Below are 22,339 nucleotides of genomic sequence, written 5' to 3' on the forward strand. Positions count from 1 at the left end.
TTGACAACACGTGCAATACTAATTTTCAAGTTTTTCACAAAATTTGTGGCATTTTGTACCAAAATTATAGTTTGGCGTATTATTGAATTGGATATTGCCACAAAAATACCACTCATAAGGAAGAAGATATAAATTTATTTCCAAAAAAAAAAAAAACAATAAAAAACATAATAAAAAATTAATCAAACACCAGCTCATGTACAAAGCTAACACAAAAATCTCCTGGTAACTGTGATAGCACTGGTGTTAACAATAACACGTGAAGATCCTTCAAGTTCTTCTGTTGCCATTCCAGCACTCCAATCAGTTGAATAACATCTACAAATTTCGTTGCTCCATTTGAATAATTCCGAAGACAAAACTCCATTAGAATGTTGGAATATAACCGACGCTCTCTTTCCAGCACATGTTGAGCTTGAACTGTTAAGCCAGGAATCGCTGAAAAATAAGTACGAATAGAATTTGAAAATTGTTATCAAACCTGGATTGCACAAATATAATGCTTTTAGCAGCAAATACTCAAAGTATTGAGTACCGACCCGTCTCATCGGTCCTATCAGTGCTGAGAACAGTGCATAGCCAGGTGCTCTGGAAAAATTATTAATGATCGGGCATTTGAACGGGTAGCAAGAAAACCGTTTCCGTGCTCAACATACATATAACACTCAGTGGAATCGCAACCCGTCTAGCGTCGGCCGCAATACTCAGAGTGGGATGGGCGCGCGGAGTGTCCGGGATTGGCGGGAAGTTCAATATATCATTCTAGTTGACTCACAATTTAGAAGGCCGCTGTGTTCCATCCGGTTGTCGTATATCTTCATATTTTTGCCTTAAAGTGAAAAACGAGCAACTTAGACTACTACAGCCTGCTGCTGTGTGTTTTAGTACTCTCAACTGGTCAGGCAAGTCAAGATTTTGGAAAAATAGGAATGTTTTTGAATATTCTATTGATGCAAGCAAGTTGAACAATCTCCATTCTTTTCTGAATTAGCATTGATTGTTTCTTTCGTTAATTTCATAAATATTGAAACCTGTCAGTTGAGAACGCTTTAAGATCTCGATAAAAATTCTGGTGCGCAAACTCGTGATCCGGATCGAGGGGCCATCCGGGAAAAGGCTGGAAATCAAATACTCAATTATTTACTTTAAGTAAAAACTTTTTTTAAAAACTTACTCCATATTTATCAACTTGATTCAGTTTCCCATTATTTTTAATCAAATCCGCCAGCCCTCCCATTGTTGCCCAATCTGGATTATAGGCGCATAATCGGAATTTTTCAACCTTCTGATCCAAGTAATCCAATGAATTGATTACTTTTATTATGGAATCTTCCTTGGTTAGCATATTGAACACTAGAGCTTCGGGGTTCATACCAACTAGCAGACATTTCCTGTATCTACACGACCGACACCGGAGCAGTGGTTCAACTGAAGTTTCAATTCAAGATAGGAACCAAAATAAACAATCTCACTTCGCTTTTTCAAATCAAAACAATCATTTCTACCACTGCATTTTATTTCAGACCTCAATAGATACATTCGACGGAAAAAGGACTTGCATCCTTTGCATGTTGTCACGTCACAATGATAGCCATGTGCTGGACGAGCACATACCATGCATTTTGAAGGCTTCAGAATTTTTGTCTGAAATAAAAATTTTGATTTGGAAAATTTTTTGTGTTTTTTAATTGGATTAAAAATTGTACAAGTGTGAAAATATAGACAAACTTTTCTCGAAAAATCAAATCTTACACTGATTAATTTAATTTCGACATTGTTCTCAGACATCCAAACGTTTGAAAAAGTGTTACAATAGACAACTTCCATATGACGAGTATTATCTTCCAATCTTTGTTGGTATACTCTCTATAACTGGTAGTAATGAAGGTCACGTTCATTAGTTTTAGTCAAAATTTTCAATAATTTCCAAAACTTTAATACAAGTCTTCAAAATTGTCTATAGAATTTTCGTCTTTTTTTTTAGATGATTTTTTTTATAACGTGCTGGGCGGGCACATATCATACATTTTGAGGGTTTCAGATGTTTTAGCTGAAAAAATGTTTTTTTTTATAGTTGTTGTGGCAAAATTATACTAAAAGAGTGATGGGAAGTATTTGTTAACGATGAGAACATTGCCACTAAAATCGACAAAAATGACTGAAAAATTTTGAAAAATTGATTTTACGTGGTAATTTTAATTGAATTTTTGTTTTTTGTACTAGTTTTTGGGAACAGTATAAAAATTTTGTCTATTTCAATTTTAGGTTTAACTTACAAAATTCCTGGTGTTCTTGCAGTCTTCGATAATATGACACTTCATTGGAAATCAACGAAAGAACAGGAATTTCAATTGCGAGACAAGACTAAAATGGTCAAAGATTGAGTGTAAGTGGAAACGACGTCCTCTCTTTAGACTATTAGTTCTGCCTTCTCATCGCATTGATTGTATCTATTTTGTATATAATTTAGACATAGAGTGCATTTTTCTAAACGAATCTCACAAAGTGCATGCTTGTTAATATTAGTTGCGATATTACAGTATTTCCCATTTGTATTGCACTCTATTATTCAACTCAGTTGTTTTGTGTTCTAATCAAAAAATGCAACAGAAAAATGTTTTTAATTATTTTTCTTGGCCTTGTTTAGGAGTATGTCATTTTCACAAACAACATAAAAACATGTTAAAAACAAAAAATGTCGGAGATAAATATTTTAAATTTTAGTTTTCTGTTTGGGTCTTACTCATAATCCCACAAAATTGACTTTTTCCTTTTTTCACATACGTTCGAAATTTATCGTATAAAAAGGCAAAAAAACTATTATTTTCATTCCGTGTCATTTACTACTTTTGCAAACTTGCAAAATTGAAGAAAGGATACATTTTAATAATTTTATTAATTTTGATAACTCATGAAGAAATCTTCAAAGGCACCACATGTTTTTTGTCTCTCATAAGTATTCGAAAAATAATTAAGGTATTCATTAAAAATCCGAGATTTCTGGATAGAGTAGTAATAGACGCGTATGTTTGATAATCTGAAGACGCAAACCAAACATGAGTTAGAATTGGAATAAGGTTGAATAAAATAAGAGTAGTGGAGTCAATCATTGCTATTTGAGTTGCCTGAAAAAATGTGTTCAGTCAACAAAAAACTCATTTTGTTCTTCAATTGTCATGGAGAGGAAAACGATGCAGTTTTTTGTAGGTTTTTTTTTGTTCAAGAAGAAATCATCATAAAATGGTAGTGTTGTTGAATACCGCACAGCCTTTAATAAGAAATAATTTCGAAAATATGTTTTTTGTCAAAGAAAGTTTTTTGTACTTCTCAAAAAAGTGTTCAACTCTTAATGTTTCCGTCAATTTATTTGTTACTTTTTTCATTAATAAAAATACATTTGGTTTGAACGATTCCAAAATTTTTCTATAGAAAAAACATTCTTGAACTTCCAAATTAATTATTGCAAACTTTTGAACCTTTTGGGCATACCCATTTTTTTTTCAATTTTTTTCAATTTGAATGATTTTTTTTAATAGTTATTAATTTTCAAACAATTCTGCTCCGTCTTTAAAAATGCCGTGGCCACCCATTTAACATGATAATCTCATAATTAAATGTTTTCTAAACTTACTCTTGACAAAATTCGAGCGTGTTGATTATGTGTGAAGTATGTGCAAACTACTAGCTTCAATGATAACAAAACTGTCATCATAACTATACAACAGAACATAACTTGTTCCCGTGAAATCCAAAAGTGAGCATAACACGCATTATAACAACATCTGGCACTATCGCAGTCGATTGGAGTATCTATGACATTCTCACAATATCCGAACATTATAAAATGATCAAAAGCTATCGAGCTGGATATGATAAGGAAAATGACAGACAATGGAAGCTTTCGACGATTTGGGTTGTAAAATTGAGAAGAAAATAGAGCAATTATTCGATCCAATGAAATTATAAATAACAAACTTGTTCGAATGATCCCCAGTATCACAGTTGCCCTAATAACAAAAAATATGATGTTCTTAAGGATAAATGTCTTAGAAATCATTCCAGCCAAGACGTATAGTTTGAAAACAATAACTAAAATGCAAAATAAAACAGTTGAACCTTACAAAAGTCGACTTACTTGAACAACTATAACCGATATCTGCCGCAAATCTTGAGTAGACTAGTGACATATCGGATTTGGACGTGATTCCTTTTAAGCAGAAAATGGTAAATAGCAAAGATGAGTTCAAAAATATGTTAATTTGACAAATCACAATAGTTGTAAGAATACTTGGTATCAAAAAAGCTGTCATCTCTGATTTTCTGATAAGAAAGGATTTCAGACTCTCAATTGTTTGGTCTGTCCATACTTCTGATCGCATCGTCGCACACTATACAGCATTATGTCCACATCCGTTATTATTTATATGACTTTTTGCTTCTCATTACTCAACGACTACAAATCATCTTACACTACACTATAATTACACTATAAATCATACATCTTACATCAAACACTTCATGTTTGAATAACACAAATAAGAATGAAAAAAGCAGTCAAGTGAATTTTTCGTTGTTTTAATATAATGTTTTTAAAAAAGTATCTTGGATTTTTGCAAAAAAAATATAGGCAAAAATTTCATGTTGTTTCAAATGTTAGGCCCTACAGCTAAATGTCAAACTGGCTAGGATTGATAAAATTTTTCAAAAAATTTTTTAAAATTTTTTATTTACTGTCAAAAAGAGGCAATTACTCAGTTTTTGCCACTCATAATTTTGGAAGTCGACCAAAAAAAAAAATTTTTTTTGTACATTTTTTATGTTTTAAATTTATTTAAGTTATTTGTGTTAAAACATTGTAGGGGTCGAAACATACGACATTTCTTTAAATTTCCTCAAAAGCTCGTATTTTTCAAAATTTTGACAATTTGACAAAATTTTGACCGGAAATTATAAAAAATCTAAACATTTTTGGAGTGTGATATTATGATATTCGGTCGTTTTGGATCATTATAAGTGTATTTAAGCAAAATCCCCACTGGCGCTACTCCACCTTTAATATTAATCAAAATATCAAAATATATTGAATAGAGCAATTTTGTTTTCTAGCAAAAATATTCAATTGCTTAAATAAACTGTAGTCTGCTGGAGCCTCTGAACGGAAGGGGCTTAAGGTCGTTGTAACTTATCACCAATTTGAAAATGATCTCGTCTGAAATGGGCTGAGAGTTCAAGGAAATCAAGGTCTTGCAAATGGAAAATTATGTTATGTCAACTTAATAATATAATTCCGTTTATGCAGCCCGATAAAAAATGAAAAGTTAATTATCGACGCCGCCCATTTGTCTGTTGCAGAGCAGCTGCTGCCAAATGAAAACTCGGAATTTTGTTAAAGAGTTCCCTCGCACTTCCACAGAAAGATCTGAACTCATGAACTCTGGCCAAATGCGAGGCGAGACTGTAGAAGTGCGAGGGAACTCTGTGGCAAAATGTTGAGAATGTCCAGAAATTTGAGATGATAATTTCACTTATATAATTGAGATGATAGTTTCACTGTAAAATGTCTCAAAGTACACACTTCATCACTTAAATTTTCATGGATGGAACCATTAAATGTAAAAAAATTCATATAATATCTGTGAATAGTTTTTTACACTCTGAAGTTTTCAAATAAAATTTTACAATTACTGTCAGGCTTTGAATATCTTCAATGTTCTTGTTCACAACATGACTTAGCGAGAGGAGATCCACAAATTTGGTTGGGAAGTTTTTTTGGCAAGTTATTTGGCAATGTTGAAAGAGGCAAGATGTGTAGCATATTCTTAAGGGGGTTAGGATCGATATAGCATGTGATGATAGCCCGGATATGGCTGAAAGTTTAGTGTTGGATTATACGGTAATTCTCCGAGCTTCTCGTTTTTTATACCTACCTGGGTCGCAAAAAAGTATAACCGTAACCAGGAGGAACTCCTCATCGGTGATCTCGAGCTCTATGAGCTTGCTAACTACTCGGCTGCGTATTTGGCGAATAAAGCTCAGCGACACGTTGAACAGTCTGAAATTATTTGATCTCCTAGGATACTTTTTCGTTTTACTTACGTGCTCATAAGATCTGGTACTATTTCATGGCCTCCTGGAGTGGTCAAACGGTCATTATTCCCGCGTACAGTTCTCAGTGAGTTGAATAGCAGTGTGGCTTTTGCAGAGAAATTTTGCAGCAGAACCATCTGAGTAAAAAGCTTGAAGATTCTGGCCTACTTATCGTGTAACCTTATCCGAATGCTCCAATTTTTCCATGAAATCCAAGTTGAGCAGGAATTCTATCGTTGTGTACATCGTGAAAAACCTCCAATCAGCGTCCGACATATCATAGGCGGAACTCTGAAAAACTGTAGAGGTACTAGAAACTCGTGTAACTTCTGGAGAGTTCTGGAAAATATTGAGAGTTCCGATAAGGGGAGTTATATAAGACATTTTAAAACTTTCTGGATATTTCTGGAATTTTTGAGAAACCTCTGAAAATTTCTGGAAGTTTACAAAAAACAGAGATAAATTCTTGAAATGTATACGAAACTTTTTGAAACATTTGTGAAGTTGTGAAACATTTGATAAGGTGCAGATTAAATATTAAAAATTTTAAACTTTGACTTACTTGGTCAACAATTGTCAACTTTTTTCTCCTCGCCACATCTTGCAATTTTGGATTTTCAAACGAAAATTTGTTCAGCAAAACTGTCATTCTCCGAGCATTCAGGTACGAGAGTTGGCTCAAAATTGCCACCAAAGCATGTTCGGAATGAGACTCGATTTTTGGAAGAGTGGATGGTCTTATGAACATTCCAGTGTCCAGACATTTTTGAAATCGACAGGCTTTGCAACGGGGCACACGGCGATGCTCTGTGAATTCTGAAAAAAAAATTTCTGGTTTTTTTTGAAAATTCAAAATGACTTGGACTTCGTTATGGCATTTTTCAAGTACTGGACTGTTCGGAATTTGAAAAAAAAAAATTTTTCAAATTAAATGAGCAATTTCTTATCGATTTTTCAATGATGCACCCAGTTTTATTTGTACAACATTTTTCAGTAATTTCCCCATTAACTTATTCCAAAATATTTCCAAAATACTTTATTCCAAGGTTGAACTCACTGTCAAAGCACCGTTTTTGATAAATACATTCAAATTGTAGGTCAAGCATGATACATCGACGGAAAAACATTTTACACGCGTCACATGAGAAACTCTGAAACTTATTTGGCAAAAAAATTAGGAATATTTTATTCAACAATTTATTATCGTTTTTTTTTCAATTAAATTTTCTTTTCAATATTTTCCATTAAACCTTCTAAACTTACGCCATAATTTTGTCCAAAAGCTGGGCGTTGACATATAGAGCATTGTTTTGAAGGAGAAGTTAGGCTGCACCGCATTTTAAATCCGCGTGGCTCTATTTGCTCACAAATGAGATAGAAAACAGAAAAATTGTAAGATTAGAAATCTTGGGCGGGGTATGCGGTTCTGACTCGAATGTGATGTTATGGGAACATATTCTATGCACTTTTAGATTTTGGTCGAAAACTGCAGCTGACAATGAGTTGTGTTGTTTTCTAGTAGGTTGAAAATGAAAGTTGTGAAATCAAATGTCTAAACTTTGAAAAAAAAACAGAAACCTTTGAACTTTTGATTTCTTGACCATTTTTATGGGCTTTTGGCATTTTTTTTTCTCTTTATTTAGATGTGGACCACGAGCAATGGGGCCATGATTAAACCCCATTTATATGATGCTGAAATGACTGAATATCATAATTAAATATGTTTTAAAGTTTTTTTTTTTAGTTTCGAGACAAAAAGAAAAAATAAAACTAAACTTTTGTGTAAATAATACATTAGCTAATTTCCGTTCAGCAGATATCTTACAAGTTGCCTAGAAGCTTAATTGTACAACCCAAGAACACTCCAAATTTACTCAATTTATACTCCAAATTTTCAAGCAAATTGTGTTTAAATGTATACTAAAAACAAATGTTCAAGTATTTTATCATTTTATTTAAAAAAAAAACAGCTCGTTACAAATTGGGATATGTTAATGGTGGCGCTACAATATTTACATCTCTCATGAAAATTCGAAAAATGATCAATGTATTGATTAAAAATCCAAGATTTCTGGTGAGAGTAGTGATTGACGAAAATGTTTGATAATCAACAGATTCAAACCAAAAAGTAGACAGAACAGGTATAAGATTAAATAAAATAAGAGTCGTCGAGTCGAACATAGCTATTTGGGTAGCCTGGAATTATTATACATAATTTTACGTTAATTTTCTATTAAAGTCAACCTACTCTTGAATAAACTTGAGCCGATTGATTTTGTGCGAGGACAGTGTAAACTACAAGCTTCACTGATAGCAATATAGTCAAAGCTACAATCATACTGAACACAATTTGTTCATTTTTCACCCAATACATAATGTAGCACTCATTAAAAGAGCAAAGAAAATTGTCGCAATCAATGGGAGTATCAATAGTATTCTCACAGTATCCAAACATGATAAATTGATCAAATAATATCAGGAAAAAAATAAAAATGTAAATGGAAAACAATCCAAAGAAGTTAAAAATAAGAGACTTGTACGAATAGTTCCAAACATAATATTAGACCACATTGAGAAAAATATAAAATTTTTGACGGCAAATATGTTTGAGGCTATAATCGCCAATATATACATTTTGAATATACTAACTGAACCAAAAATTAATTCGGTAGATTTTCGGTAACTTACTTGAAAAACTGTATCCAATATCTACAACAAATCTTGTATAAAAAAGGGATAATTCTGATTTAAAAGTGATTTTTTTGAGGCAAAAAATTGCTAATAAAAGGATCAAATTGAAGCATATATTTGAGTAACAAACTAGAATATTTATCATAGAGTTAATGATAATAATAACTGACATTAATACTGATTTTTTGTACTAGCAAGAGCTAAAAGTCCAGTTCTCAAGTATTGAAACAAATATGTCTAGTTTTTTCTCACGATTTTAGAGACTCTCGTAGACTTTGTTTATTAGTATTGTCTGTGAAAACTGAAAATAAAAAAAAAGTATAACATCTTAAAATATTCAATTATCTAGCTTTTCTCACGATTTCATAGACTGTTACGTAACTGGTTATGACTGTGAAAATAGGAAACATAATGTTATTGTTAGGGACAAAAAGATAATAATACTCAACTTTTGTGTAAATAATATATTAGTTAATTTCCGTTCAGCAGATACCTTTCACGCAGTTGTCTAATAGCTTAATTGTACAGGCCAAGAACAGAAAGTGCATTAAATATGAATGCGTTTCATTGTTACTATAAAACCAATAATAATTGCATTTTTAAAATGAAGTGCAGACAGGCTAGGCAAAAACATTACTCAAACGACGCTGCCGGGATTTCATTTTTATCAAATTGGATAATTTATCTTTTGTGTTAATGTGTTAATATAAAAATTAAAAAAAACAACAAGAACGTCAGTCGATAAAAATAGGATTAATTAATAATTTGAAGGTAGTTTTTTATGCGACCTTCAACGTACAATTCTTTACACATTTACTAAAAAACCAAAAGCAATAGTTTGAAGCAATTTTATTCATTTATTTTAAAAAAATTAAGTTCTTAAGAATTGGGTGATGTTAATGCTGTCACTGTATTATTTTTATCTCTCATGAATATTCGAAAAATGATCAATGTGTTGATTAAAAATCCAAGATTTCTAGAGAGAGTTGCAAACGACGAATACGTTTCATAATCAGCTGATTCAAACCAAAAAGTAGACATGACCGGAACAAGATTGAATAAAATAAGAGTTGTTGAGTCAAGCATAGCTATTTGGGTAGCCTTAAATTTATGAATTGCTTATATTTTAAAGGTACAGCACCTTACTCTTGAATAAACTTGAGCCGATTGGTTCTGTGCAAGAACAGTGTAAACAACAAGTTTCCCTAATTGCAATACTGTCAAAACGACGATCATACTGAATACAATTTTTTCGTGCTCTACCCAATAAATACTGTAGCACTCATTGAAAGAACAACGGAAATGGTCGCAGTTCATGGGAGTATCAATAGTATTCCCACAATATCCGAACATGATAATTTGATCGAAAATTATCAAGGAAAAAATTAGAATAAAAATGGCAAATAGTGGAAGTTTGCTACGGTTTGCGCAATAGAAGAAAGGGAAGAATAGAGAAATGACTCGATCCAAAGTAGTTAAAAATAATAGACTTGTTCGAATGATTCCAAATATAATAGTAAGCCATAGTGTGATGAAAATGAAATTTTTAACGGCAAATATTTCCGAAATCATAACCGCCAAAATGTACAATTTGAAATTACTAACTGAATCAAAATTGAATTGAATTAGATTTTCAAAAACTTACTAGAAATACTGTATCCAATATCTGCAGCAAATCTTGTATAGAAAAGAGACAATTCAGATTTGAAAGTGACTCTTTTAGAGCAGAAAATTGCTAATAAAAGGATCAAATTTAGGCAAATATTTGAGTAACAGACTATGACAGTAATAAAGGAATATATAAAAACAATAGTTGACATTATTCTGGGCTCTTTAATAGTAAAATGTTTTTGTGAACAGAAGTTACTTTTCGTAGGGTTTCAGACGTTTCTCAGCTATCAGCAAGTTCTACAATAGTATCGATAGCATTTGTGACAAGCCTCACTAGAATATGAGATAATTTCCGTTGTGCAGTTATTTCACAACCACAAGTAGTTGTATAGGGTTTTATTCTTACTCTAACTAAAATAATAAAAAAGTTCAATGTTAGAAGGAATTGTTTGATTACTGGACGAAAAATTATTATTACTTGGGAGCCAGAACCCGCCATTTGTCGGACGCTGCTTCATTTTATGGAAAATAATACTTTGGTGACTTATAAAGATGATGGATCATATTGATATTGCATTTACTGTTATAACATTTTGTTGTGAACTTTTTCGACTTTTGCAAAGATTTCCAATTCTGTTCTTCTGAAAATTTATTGAGTTCATACCGGCTCCTTTTTCAAATTCGCTCAAAATTATTCCTACCTGGAAACTTATCCCGCACGACACTACATCTATCAGTGTTGCCCTGTATTGTGAAGACAAGACGAAACAAACAAAGAAATGGGAAATTGTGTTTGCGGTAAGTAGCATATAAAAAAGAGCTTCAAATTGATCAAGAATCAGCCTGAAAAGCTAGCTGTTTCAGCCAATTTTTTGCCGTCAAACTTACTTGATTCCAACGGAATTATTGAAAAACCAAATGATCGCCAGATTGATTCCAAGTGGAAGCTCAACAATTAGAAAAATAATCGCTGTATAGATTATGATTTTTGTAGACTTCGTATTACTATCGGTCTTGGATACCAGTTTCCGAGATTTTTTAGCTTTTCGTAGGACGTTTACAAGAAAAAATGTGACTATAGGAAAGAGAATCGAAGGAATGATCTGAAAATTTGTTGCGATCTACAGTAACCCTTACAGTAACCCCTCACTACTTTGACACTATCCCCACTATCACTTCAAATGAAAAAACTCAAATTTCCAGTATTAAAGTAATCCTACAGCTTCTACAGTACCCCGATACTATCTCCAAGTATCTCTTGTAAAAACAGAAACTAAATTTTTCTAGAACTAAAATAATTCTACAGTACTCCTAGAGTGTCCCTACAGTACCCCTACTGTACCACTTCGGACTCCTACAGTACCCGACACTATCTTTTCATAAAACAAAAAATCAAATAAATAGAGCTACAGTAGTCCTATTACGACATTACTTCCACAGTACCATTACAGTACCCCGCCACTATCCCTCACTATTCTTTTGAAAAAACAATAACTCAAATTTCTAGAATTACAGTATTCCTACAGTACTCCTACATCACTATTACAGTAACTCGGCACTGTCTCTTCAAAAGACAAAACCTCAATTACTACAGTAATCTTATAGTACTCCTACAGTACCCCTAAAGTACTACTACAGTACCCCGACACTATCCCCAAATATCTCTTACAAAAACGAAAGCTCATATTTCTGAAACTACAGTAATCATACAGTATACCCACGGTACCATTACAGTTTTAAAAAAACTTACATGAGAAATCATTGCATTTGATGTGGAATATAGTTTTATCAGAAACCCGTCATTTTTGGAGTACAACTTTGATAGAAGAATGGCATATTCTAGCTTATCGTCTTTGGAGCATGGTGAATAATTTTTCTGGGAAGCAATTTTATAGCCGAAAAAATCCAAAATATCCATGAACAAGCTAATTGACAAAATTCCAAAAATAACTACAACAGATGCTCTTGGCATAGATAACTTTTCAAACTTTTGGCTCATTGGATTACGAATCACAAGTGCTCGGATCATGGCGATTGACAAGCAGAGCCACGGAGAGCATCGTCGAGCAAAATCTCTGAGTTTGATAAAGCACAGGTCAATTAGAACGGAAGCATGTGAATTTGAGTTGAAGCATTTATAATTGGTACGGAGCCAATAGAGAATTGATGTTTTAAAGTTATAAAATAGGGATAAAATTTCAACTATGGCAATTGCTGTCATTATAATATTCACTGAAGAAGTTCTGATTGGTTTTCGGGTTAGAATTATGAAATGGAATATGTTTATGAAAAAACTGGCGACTGAGATGTAAGATTCGTAGTTTAAGATTCTAGATGAAAATTTTCTGAAAACAAATTTGGATTTTTTTGTTCAAAACTTTAGCCTACGTACTCAACGAATTCTTGAAAATCGCAATAGGCAAGTGCAGTTGACTTATCGTAACCTGGGAAGCAGAAATCAAGATCCGACCTGCAATCGAACACTTCCATCTCCGAGCAGAAAAAATCGGAAGTAGTTATGGGTACAGCTGGTTTTTCTTGTTTTTTGACACTTCTTTCAGGAGTTAACTCAATAATGCAGATTAGAGACAGATGGAAAATTTGATATTCAGGATTCGATCACTAGGTGATTTTTGATGACGCTTATCAGGAAAAACAAGTAGAGAGGCAAAAAACATAAACAAAATTTGAATTTCCGCGTAAAGTACATAAATTGTGCACAAAGTTCGAATTCAGACACTTTAAGCTTCCTTCAAGCTGCATTTGAACCAGGGGTGGCCAGCAATGGCAGTTCAGCAAATTCGGAAAATTAACAGATTGCCGGTTTGCAATTTGTCGGAAATTTTCAATTCCGGCAGTTTGCCCATTTGCCGGAATTTTTAATTTTTGGCAAATTGCCGATTTGCACTTTGCCGGATATCAATTTGCAGGAAGTTTTTAGAGGGATTTTTAATAAGCCGAATACACTTGAAGCTGTGCCTTTTTGAAATTATTTCCCGTTTTCTATATATACTTTCAAAGAATGTGCTTACTTTTCAAAGTACATAGATGTAGGAACATTCATAGAATGCGTACAATTTTGCCGATTAAATTGAAATTCTGAAATTTCCCAAAAAAAATGTACAAAACCACAGTTTGCCGAAATTTTTTGACAAATTCGGAAAATCGGCAATTTGCAGGATTGCCGGATTGCCGGAAATTTTTAATTCTGGCAATTTGCATCACCAAAATTGGTTACATAGCGGCTTTGAATGTACCTTAAAGGTGGAGTAGCTCTGAATTGGTTCTCGTATATTCTTTTATTCAAATATTTGTTTTTTTCCTAAAATCTAAAACTCACCGATTTTGATTTCTCATTCCAATATACTCTTTTCTATGGCAACTCATATTAAATCTAAGCCGTAGATTCAATCATATGACAACCAAATTCAATTTTGTTCTCTTATACAAATGTATATCAAGTTCCAATGCCTTTTTTTCACATATGTATGTCCCTCAACATATCGTTTGAGACGCCAAAATGGCTTGTAACTTGTTATCATTCATCCACAATAATTTCGGTATTTATCAACACCTTGGGAATCTACCTGATAAAATCTCAAAGTGGAGCAATTGACAGCTTCAGATATTATTTGCTATGGTTCACGGTAAGAATCACAAAATTTTCTGCAAATTTTAAAAGCTAAAAATTTAGATCTGCAGTCTTTCTTCCGACATTTGCCTGTTCTTCCTTGTCCAGCCTATCCCATTGCTTCCAATTTGGGCTGGCTACATAAATGGCCCATTGTGGTCTGTATTCGGGATAAGTACCCATATGACTTCTTTAGTTGGGAGTATTGCAATTGGAGAACAAGCTGCAGCGTTAACAATGTGTTTTGTGAGAAAGTATCAGGCTCTGTCGAGGATTCGGAATGAGGTGTCAAAAAGTTCAATAATCTTTGTTTGGATTTTCACCCAGATTGTGATTGCTGTTTGGGTGACTTTTTATTATTTTACCGGTATGGATAGATCAACTTCATTGAATATTATTGCGAAGGTAATTTGTACATTGTCCCACCAGATAGTAAACCCAAGCCTAAGATTTTCAGAACTACCCCACTCTTTACCCGAAATTCCTAGAACTTGAAGATTTTCAACTGTATGTCCGAAACGAGATTACCACCTGTTTTCTTATATCTGCTGGTTTTATGGCTTCAATATTTATTGCAATCATTATTTATTCCACTGTTAGAATGATTAATATACTGAAAAATCTAGAAAAACACGTATCCGCGGTCAACTTTAAAAAACACAAGGCAGCAGTGGGAAGTCTTATTGCTCAGGTTTTTTTATTGGAATTTAATATGAAATTACAGGTATTTTCAGTTTTTAACAACTCCTATAGCGTTTGTGCCACCTGTGGCGAGTGGAGTTTTACTATGTTTTGATTTTCAGCATATTCAAGGTAAGCCATTAAAATTTTGTGGTTGAACAAAATTATTGCGGCCGATACATTATAGGCCATGAAGAATCGGTATTCTTTTACCCGAAAGTACCCGAAAAATGTCGGCCGCTAAATTTGTTATCTAAATTTAGAGGGGAAAGTATGCAAAAAGTTAGTATAAATTATGTACGCTTATAACATAACATTATGTTCATAACTATAATAATTGTTTCTACAGAAAAAGTAATTTTGTAAATTCAAATTCGTACAATGGTTTTTGAAGACCAACCAACAAAATTTTCAGTGACTAATTGGGCTATGCTAGCCTTAGCCTCCTGCCATGGAACCGTCAACTGTCTGGTAATGATTTTGACCTGCCCACCATATCGAGGATATTTAAAACGGCATGTTTTGGCGGCTTTTCGGCAAAATAGTTAAGTTGTAATAAATTAAGATTTGTAATAAAGCTGTATATATTCAAAATATACAAATAATATCAAAGCAATTACAGGCTTCACATAGCGAACGCATGGCAGTTGTGTCCATTTTTTGCAGCTCCACAGTACGCTGAGTCGGCGCGGGCTGTGAAAGCAAACGGATTCTGAAATTGTTAAGTTATCATAAAAAATATTTAAAATCCATCCGAATACCTCGGAGCACACCACCACGAATCGGTTGAGCTGGCGGGTTTCCAGTACTGCATTTACAGATTTTGAAGATTCTATTGCGGAAGATTCCATGTTCTGGAAATATTTAATTTTCAAGGAAATTTGTAGGATCCAAAAAAAACTGACCTCCACTATAATTTTCTTCAATTCCGGAGTGTTACACACCAAATCTTCACCTGAAGCAGAAATTTTATAAAATGTCGGCTTTTCCGGAAGAGATCTCTTTTTCCGTCCTCCGCAGCCACAGGATGGTGGCGGTGGTGCTCCACATCCACAGCCTCCACCTCCACCCATCATTCCAAAAAGTCCAGGACATGCAGCAGTAATAGAGGTGAAGGCAAGTAGCAGGAGAATTGAGGAATGCATTATTGAATGAGATAATGTGTTGTTGATCCAAAATAAATTCCTTTTATAGCACCTAAGACCAGGTGTTTTTTGGTCGGATTACACTAATTACTACGGATTCGATTTGCGTACTTGCATTTTTTTGAACTGTGTATGACATTGTTGAATGAAAAAGTGTCAGAAGAATTTCAAAAAATCGTCTGGATTATTAAAAAGACATTTTTTACTTGGTATTTTTTTAATTGTATTTTGTTTTCAAAATTTAAATTTTAAAGGTGGAGTAGCGCCAGTGGGGAAATTGTTAAAAACCACTCCTTTGGTTCCAAAATGACCAAATATCATTATACAACTTTTCAAAATTTGTTTGAAAATTTTTATTTACTGCCAAAAAGTGGCAATTACTCAGTTTTTGCCACTCATAATTTTGGAAGTCGACCAAAAAACATTTGTTTTTTTCGACATTTTTTATGTTTTAAATTTGTTTAAATTATTTTTTATTAAAACATTGTAGGGGTCGAAACATGCGACATTTCTTTAAATTTCCTCAAAAGCTCGTATTTTTCAAAATTTTGGCAACATAACTTTGACCGGAAATTAAGAAAAATCTAAAAATTTTTGGAATGGTTTATTATGATATTCGGTTGTTTTGGATCATTATAAGTGCATTTAGACAAAATCCCCACTGGCGCTACTCCACCTTTAATAGTTTAAAAATTGCTTTTTAGAAGTCTTTCAAAGGATACCGACTATACATAATAAACAAATTTATGTAACTTTTTAATTGATTCCCCAATTTTTTTTTTAATTTGAAATAATCTTTCCAAAAAAATCTATGCACTTTCCCTTCTTCTCATTATTCATCACACTTCCCTTCCCATAACAAAAATTGTGCAAGGGTGCTCTGCTGCACAGCTAACCGTTTAAACGAATCACGGTAGATACTTACCTTGATATATCGATTGTGTGCAAAACTGCCGGTTTAACAACTAATCACAGATCACACTGAAATTTTTTGTAGTTTTTGACTTTTATCACCTTCTTTTTATCAGCCGCAGTTTAAAAGAGCAGTGATAAAGTGTATTGTTATCTTTTAACAACTCACAGATATTTTGTTGCCATAACTACAAGAGTTACTAATTTTAATGTGCCTTGCATTTTATTCCATTTTTTCAAAAACTGTAAAGTTCAGAACATCAGACCCTGTTCAAAATACCAACTAAACATAATCCGTATTATACACCTTTCCCTTTCTATCTCTGCGTCTCGCATGGAAAAATTGTTTCCACTTTGTTTGATTTCCTGTCAATCTACAATCGTCCACCGCCTTTTATTTTAGATCATTTTTAGATTTTTTTTCGATTGGCCCAGAATCATGACGGAATTCGAGACTCTTGTCAATCCGCCACAGGAGGTTTTCGAGCAAATTGTGAAGCTGGTAAGTGTGAAGACTGGCCTATTTCTCACTATCATACCTGATTTTTCAGACCAGTGACACCGAAGACTGGGCTTTCCAGCTTAATGACTACAATTTTTGGTCGACAAATTTCGATCAGTTCTGGTTGGTTACTGTAGTGGAAAAGGGAACAACAAATTTGGCAGCCTCCGTCTCGCTGGCTCGTTGGGATGGGGAAGATGGACCCCTTTTCTCAATTGGAATGTTCTACTGCGTTCAGAAGTACCGTGGTCAAGGTCTCGGAAAACCGATTTTCCAGAAGGTTATGGATATTGTTGGCGATCATAATGCAACTTTAACTGGAGGTTGTAGTTTTTATTTAGTTAAAATTTTAATTTTCTGTAAAGTTTTTTAATTTTCAGTGGTAAAAATGTCTGACAAGTACGCAGCCGATTTTGGATTCGATAAAGTACCGGAGCACTGGCACATGTTTAGCTCTTTGAAATTGGAAAACGTTGTGATTCCTGAGAAGGTGTCTGAAAAGTTTATAACCAAGTTGTGGTCTGAGGTGGACTACGAAGCCCTCACAGCCTATGATAGGACCATTTGCACTCGTGACAGGAAGAAGATTATGACTGCCTGGTTCAATTTGGCAGATACTTTTAGTAGGGTATGTTGTGACAGATATGGGGAATGTGCTGGAGCAAAAAGCTTAGGAGTAGGCTTAGGCTTAGGCTTAAACTTAGGCTTAGGCGTAGTCTTAGGCTTAGGCTTAGGTTGAGGATTAGGCTTGGGCAGAGGCTTAGGTTTAGGCTTGGGCTTAGGCTTAGGTTTAGGCTTATGGTTAGGCCTAGGCTTAGGCTTCGACTAGGGAAATTATTTTTTAAACATTTTCAGGTTGTCCTTGACGAATCTGGCAAAATCGTTGGGTACGCAACCATCCGACTTGTCACTAAAAACAAGCTGAGCCCTGCTCCATTCTACGCAGATACTCCTGAAGCCGCCGAGGTCTTGCTGGCTGATCTTTTGAAGAGTATTCCCAACTGGGAGAAGCACTCTAGCATGGGGTTCCTGTACCCCGAAATTAATAAGGACCCGCTTGAGTAAGTATGAAATTTCTAATGAATTAGTTATAATCGAATTGAAATTTAGGCTTCTGGAAAAATTCGCCAAAAGCAAGGAACTTGTATCAACTAGCCGCTTTGTCCGAAGTCAATTCACCAAGAAGCTGATTCCAACCCCCGACGAGAAGGTCTATTCACTGGCGGATTGTGCTCACCAGTTTGTTTAAATTATTGTCATTTGTTAACATTAATAAATAGTATATTGAAAAATCATTATATGTTCAAAGAATTGAATTAGGCAACGACAATTCACATAGCAAACACATGGCAATTATGGCCATTTCTCTGTACCCCACAATAGGCTGTGTCGGCACGGATGGAGAAAACGAACGGGTTCTGAAATATGAATTCTCTTCTAGAATACTTCAAATAGAGTATTACATACCTCCGAGCAAATCACTGTGAATCTCTGAAGCTTCTTATTCTCCAACGCTGCATTTACGGTTTTCGAAGAATCCATAGCGGAGTCTTGCATATTCTGAAAATTCATACGTTTATCAAATTTGTTATTATTTCAAACAAAATCAAACATTTACCCTTGCAATAATTTTCTTCAACTCTGGCGTGTTGCACATCACATCATCCCCCGACGCAGAAATTCCAAAGAACGTCGGTTTCTCCGGAAGAGATCTTTTCTTCCTGCCACAGCCGCACTGCGGGGGTGGTGGTGGAGGCGGTGGTATTCCGCACCCATATCCTCCTCCATATCCACACCCTCCACCACCACCGTACCCACAACCCCCTCCGCATCCGCCACCTCCACCACATCCCCCGCCACCACCACAGCCTCCAGCTCCACCTAACATGTTAAAAAGTCCAGGACATGCGGTAGTAATAGAGGAGAAGACTAGCAGAAAAAGTAGGGAGGAAATCATTAGCTTATGTGTTTTTGATTCAGATGGATTCCATTTTATTCCACCGAAAACCAGGTGTTTTTCGGTTGAGTTATATTAATTATGATGGGGATGTTCTTGTTCACAAGCTTCTAGTATAATGTATGTATGTTAAAACAATGTATTAGTGGTCAAGTAAGTTTCGACATGCTTCCTAATTCACGAATTTCATCGTGGTGTCAGGCTGTCCCATCACGGTTTGATCTACAACAAATGCGGGAATTTTTTGCCCAAAAATATGTGACGTCAGCACGTTCTTGACCATACGAAATCAGTTGAGAACTCTGCGTCTTTTCTCCCGCATTTTTTGTAGATCTACGTAGACCAAACCGAAATGAGACACTCTGACACCACGTGGTTCAACACTTTTATGTATTATGGGGGGGGGGGGGTATGATCATTCCCGGAAGTTTTTATGAAAAACTTAGTTAGTAAAGAAACGTATAAATTAAAGCATTCCTCTTTGTCAACATTCTGATGGGAACAAATCACCTTGTTCTATTTGGTTTCCGATTATTGAGCAGGTCTTTTGAAAATGGATTTTAATTTTTTTAAATCAATTGCGTGCAATGGCAAGAAAATTTCACATTGACCTGTGTCTAGCAAATTCGAGAATCCACTAAAGGAGTCGGAAATGTCTTTGTTTAGAATTGGCCGGTTGCCGTATACCGGTCAGAATTCCATTAGAAAAAACCCATTCTACTTATTCACGCAACAAGGAGTCTGCGAAATGTGACGGTAATTGGAAGACGGCTTATGGTAGTTACGCAATAGGTAAGCAGTTCAGGGAACCTAAGATCACTATCCAAATTTAGTTTCCAGTGTAAATAGGGCTTGGTGAAAGTGGAACCTTTTTTTCATATTTCAAAATCAGATAACACAAAACGAGAAGGTGTGGAATTACACATTACTTTCAATTTTTGAAAAAAAAATTGACATGAAGCTCACAGTTTTCTTAAGGGTGAACACCTGGTTCTAAGTGGTATAAAATGAAATTCTATTGGATCAACAACACATTATCTCATTCAATAATGCATTCCTCGATCCTACTGCTTCTTGCCTTCACCTCTATTACTGCTGCATGTCCTGGACTTTTTGGGATGATGGGTGGAGGTGGAGGTTGTGGATGTGGAGCCCCACCACCACCATCCTCCTGTGGCTGTGGTGGAAAGAAGAAGAGATCTCTTCCTGAAAAACCGACGTTCCATGGAATTGCTGCTTCGGATGAAGATGTGATGTGTAACACTCCGGAATTGAAGAAAATTATCAATGAGGTGATTCTTAATTTTTCAAATATTATAATTACCTATTTTAATATCTAACTTTCAGAACATGCAAGCCTCTGCGGTCGATTCCTCGAAAGCCATCAATGGAGCATTGGAAAGCAAGGAGCTCAATAGATTCACTGTAGTGTGCTCGGAGGTATCCTGTTTCAAAGTTTGAAAACTAATTTTGAATTTCAGAATCAATTTGTCTTCACAATCCGCGCCGACACTGCCTACTGTGGAGCGAAGAATAATGGGCACACTTGTAATGTTTTCTCAATGTAAATTGGATACGAAAATTAATTTTTTTGGTCTTTCTTGTATGTATATATTGAAGTGAAAGTGCTTTGAATAAATGTATGAATTTGTGAACATTGTTAGATTTTCCCCAGGCTGGCCAGATTTGGTCAAAGATTTGGTTTATCTGATTTTTGCTAGGCCTCGGCACAGACTTTGAGCATGCTTTCTGGTAGTAGGCCCGCAGGCGTAGTTGGCTAAAGAGTGGCAAATTGCCCTCCCTGAGCATGTTCCTGCCCTTTTTAATCAAATGTTGTTTTAATGATTACAAAAATTGATTATGGCTACTCTGCAACCAAGATTTAGAAAAATATTTCTTAAGCAGATGAATTCAATTTTATTTCTGACAAGGTTCCAAACATATACAAACACCAAATCAATTATAGGTTTTACATAGCGAATGCGTGACAGTTGTGCCCATTCTTTGTGGCTCCACAGTAGGCGGCGTCGGCACGGAAGGTGAAGACAAAGGGCTTCTGAAAATATACGTTTTATCTTAAAAGTTCTTTGAAAAATCAAAATATGCAACGGTACTTCAGAGCACACAACTACGAAGCGTTGAATTTGGCGGCTCTCCAGAACTGTGTTGATGGCCTTGGAAGAGTCCGAGGCGGTGGTTTGAATATTCTGGAAGCTCGGCTATTTTATGCGCATTTGGTTACTATCTTTACCTCCAAAATGATCTTCTTCAGCGCTGGAGTGTTGCACATCACATCGTCACCGGAATCGGCAATCCCAACGAAAGTTGGTTTCTCAGGAAGGGATCTCTTCTTTCTTCCGCATCCTCCGCATCCACCTCCACAACATGGTGGAGGTGGTGGTGCACATCCACATCCTCCGCCACAGCCGCCCCCACATCCACCACATCCTCCACCTCCAGCTCCACCAAAGATGTTCAAAAGTCCAGGACATGCAGTAGTAATAGAAGCAAAGGAAAGAAGCAGGAGAATTGAGGAATGCATTGTTTGATGAGATGATATGTTATTGATACGAATGAATTCCTTTTATACCGACTAAAGTATGGTGTAGGGTAATACTAATTAAGATATGGTATTCTTGTTTGCAATGCTTCAAAGTTTTTCTGGCAGTACACATACTGGAACTAATTGATTACTTTGTTTGACAGATTCGGAAATCGTTGTGAGGTTTTCAAACTGTTTCGAACGGCCCGTCGTTGAACGAAGGACAAAAAACGGCTTTCATACGCTTTTCATTACATGCATGTTACTTTTTATGTTCATTCACTGGTAACATCAAAAAAAATACTGCAAGAAAAATGTGAAAGAAAATAATTACCGAGTTAATTCAAAACGTCCCAAAGCCAAACGATGGAAGCAATTACATGGTTTTTTATCACAAATTGTCAACTGTATGTACATGTTCTAAACGTTTCAGAAGGTTCAAAAAACTTGATGGGTAGGAAAATTAATTTTTTGAAGAAAAATCTTGCATTCATTTCGATGCAATTCAGGATTTTTCAGTGAGAGAAAGAAAATGAGATCTTGATATTCGATAAAAGTTCTGGATCCACCACTGGCAAAA

General features: G+C 34.9%; 11 protein-coding genes, 2 non-coding genes and 1 pseudogene across 20 annotated transcripts; 4 read left to right on the top strand and 10 right to left on the bottom strand.

Moving 5' to 3' along the window:
* Positions 1-115: 115 nt before the first annotated feature.
* Positions 116-2,388, bottom strand: nhr-93 (Nuclear Hormone Receptor family; the record flags this gene model as incomplete). Of its 4 annotated transcripts, NM_001322531.2 has the most annotated exons (8): positions 123-438; positions 482-588; positions 776-982; positions 1,032-1,117; positions 1,175-1,428; positions 1,473-1,644; positions 1,753-1,866; positions 2,277-2,321. In NM_001322531.2, the coding sequence occupies 8 exons, from the start codon at positions 2,319-2,321 to the stop codon at positions 179-181; spliced, it is 1,245 nt and encodes a 414-aa protein (NP_001309665.1). The 4 variants fall into 4 exon arrangements, 3 of the variants coding, with proteins under 3 accessions (NP_001309666.1, NP_001309665.1, NP_001380193.1); NM_001322530.4 differs by lacking the exon at positions 1,753-1,866 and having other exon boundaries at positions 116-438; positions 2,277-2,388; NR_136393.1 differs by lacking the exons at positions 1,753-1,866; positions 2,277-2,321 and having other exon boundaries at positions 177-438; positions 657-982; positions 1,473-1,617.
* A 489-nt stretch (positions 2,389-2,877) lies between these two features.
* srbc-67 (Serpentine Receptor, class BC (Class B-like)) lies at positions 2,878-5,198 on the bottom strand (the record flags this gene model as incomplete). 4 transcript variants are annotated; one of them, NM_071588.2, is made up of 3 exons in its annotated part: positions 2,878-3,125; positions 3,632-4,089; positions 4,136-5,198. In NM_071588.2, 3 exons carry the CDS (start codon positions 4,308-4,310, stop codon positions 2,910-2,912), a joined length of 849 nt encoding a protein of 282 aa, NP_503989.1. The 4 variants fall into 4 exon arrangements, 2 of the variants coding, with proteins under 2 accessions (NP_503989.1, NP_001309659.1); NR_136391.1 differs by having other exon boundaries at positions 2,910-3,125; positions 3,632-4,007; positions 4,136-4,310; NR_136392.1 differs by having other exon boundaries at positions 2,910-3,268; positions 3,632-4,007; positions 4,136-4,310.
* 21ur-15101 lies at positions 5,135-5,155 on the bottom strand. Its single transcript, NR_068669.1, has one exon.
* Positions 5,199-5,566: 368 nt separating the features above from the next.
* On the bottom strand, positions 5,567-7,425 carry nhr-222 (Nuclear Hormone Receptor family; the record flags this gene model as incomplete). The annotated part of the gene is made up of 7 exons (NM_071589.4): positions 5,567-5,867; positions 5,928-6,052; positions 6,097-6,224; positions 6,268-6,378; positions 6,650-6,903; positions 7,145-7,238; positions 7,351-7,425. The coding sequence occupies 7 exons, from the start codon at positions 7,423-7,425 to the stop codon at positions 5,623-5,625; spliced, it is 1,032 nt and encodes a 343-aa protein (NP_503990.2). The 3' UTR covers positions 5,567-5,622.
* Positions 7,426-8,061: 636 nt separating this feature from the next.
* Positions 8,062-8,950, bottom strand: srbc-69 (annotated as a pseudogene). Its single transcript is given in 4 exon segments — positions 8,062-8,283; positions 8,336-8,593; positions 8,596-8,735; positions 8,776-8,950. Coding segments are annotated over 4 exon segments (795 nt in total).
* Positions 8,951-9,657: 707 nt separating this feature from the next.
* On the bottom strand, positions 9,658-10,598 carry srbc-68 (G-protein coupled receptors family 1 profile domain-containing protein; the record flags this gene model as incomplete). The annotated part of the gene is made up of 3 exons (NM_071591.1): positions 9,658-9,879; positions 9,925-10,382; positions 10,424-10,598. The coding sequence occupies 3 exons, from the start codon at positions 10,596-10,598 to the stop codon at positions 9,658-9,660; spliced, it is 855 nt and encodes a 284-aa protein (NP_503992.1).
* Positions 10,599-10,949: 351 nt separating this feature from the next.
* On the bottom strand, positions 10,950-12,879 carry srw-130 (G-protein coupled receptors family 1 profile domain-containing protein; the record flags this gene model as incomplete). Its single annotated transcript, NM_071592.3, has 5 exons — positions 10,950-11,030; positions 11,091-11,232; positions 11,278-11,492; positions 12,140-12,734; positions 12,782-12,879. 5 exons carry the CDS (start codon positions 12,877-12,879, stop codon positions 10,950-10,952), a joined length of 1,131 nt encoding a protein of 376 aa, NP_503993.3.
* A 954-nt stretch (positions 12,880-13,833) lies between these two features.
* Positions 13,834-15,287, top strand: sri-21 (Serpentine Receptor, class I). Its single transcript, NM_071593.5, has 5 exons — positions 13,834-14,036; positions 14,084-14,425; positions 14,478-14,711; positions 14,755-14,833; positions 15,117-15,287. Exons 1-5 carry the CDS (start codon positions 13,878-13,880, stop codon positions 15,248-15,250), a joined length of 948 nt encoding a protein of 315 aa, NP_503994.1. The 5' UTR covers positions 13,834-13,877; the 3' UTR covers positions 15,251-15,287.
* A 39-nt stretch (positions 15,288-15,326) lies between these two features.
* Positions 15,327-15,846, bottom strand: grl-28 (Ground-like domain-containing protein; the record flags this gene model as incomplete). Its single annotated transcript, NM_071594.1, has 3 exons — positions 15,327-15,413; positions 15,463-15,555; positions 15,607-15,846. The coding sequence occupies 3 exons, from the start codon at positions 15,844-15,846 to the stop codon at positions 15,327-15,329; spliced, it is 420 nt and encodes a 139-aa protein (NP_503995.1).
* A 1,268-nt stretch (positions 15,847-17,114) lies between these two features.
* On the top strand, positions 17,115-18,552 carry T24A6.20 (YitH/HolE acetyltransferase (GNAT) domain-containing protein). The gene is made up of 5 exons (NM_071595.8): positions 17,115-17,260; positions 17,310-17,583; positions 17,641-17,888; positions 18,116-18,321; positions 18,371-18,552. Exons 1-5 carry the CDS (start codon positions 17,198-17,200, stop codon positions 18,507-18,509), a joined length of 930 nt encoding a protein of 309 aa, NP_503996.2. The 5' UTR covers positions 17,115-17,197; the 3' UTR covers positions 18,510-18,552.
* Positions 18,553-18,591: 39 nt separating this feature from the next.
* Positions 18,592-19,217, bottom strand: grl-29 (Ground-like domain-containing protein; the record flags this gene model as incomplete). The annotated part of the gene is made up of 3 exons (NM_071596.1): positions 18,592-18,678; positions 18,728-18,820; positions 18,879-19,217. 3 exons carry the CDS (start codon positions 19,215-19,217, stop codon positions 18,592-18,594), a joined length of 519 nt encoding a protein of 172 aa, NP_503997.1.
* Positions 19,218-20,266: 1,049 nt separating this feature from the next.
* Positions 20,267-20,785, top strand: grl-30 (Ground-like domain-containing protein; the record flags this gene model as incomplete). The annotated part of the gene is made up of 3 exons (NM_001269098.1): positions 20,267-20,509; positions 20,565-20,657; positions 20,699-20,785. 3 exons carry the CDS (start codon positions 20,267-20,269, stop codon positions 20,783-20,785), a joined length of 423 nt encoding a protein of 140 aa, NP_001256027.1.
* A 332-nt stretch (positions 20,786-21,117) lies between these two features.
* grl-31 (Ground-like domain-containing protein) lies at positions 21,118-21,759 on the bottom strand (the record flags this gene model as incomplete). Its single annotated transcript, NM_071598.2, has 3 exons — positions 21,118-21,273; positions 21,332-21,424; positions 21,469-21,759. 3 exons carry the CDS (start codon positions 21,757-21,759, stop codon positions 21,187-21,189), a joined length of 471 nt encoding a protein of 156 aa, NP_503999.1. The 3' UTR covers positions 21,118-21,186.
* On the top strand, positions 21,466-21,618 carry T24A6.23. The gene has a single exon (NR_068670.1). It is a non-coding gene; the product is annotated as an Unclassified non-coding RNA T24A6.23 (non-coding RNA).
* Positions 21,760-22,339: the final 580 nt, after the last annotated feature.

This window comes from Caenorhabditis elegans, chromosome V (genome assembly GCF_000002985.6).
Source record: "Caenorhabditis elegans chromosome V".
NCBI lineage: Eukaryota > Metazoa > Nematoda > Chromadorea > Rhabditida > Rhabditidae > Caenorhabditis > Caenorhabditis elegans.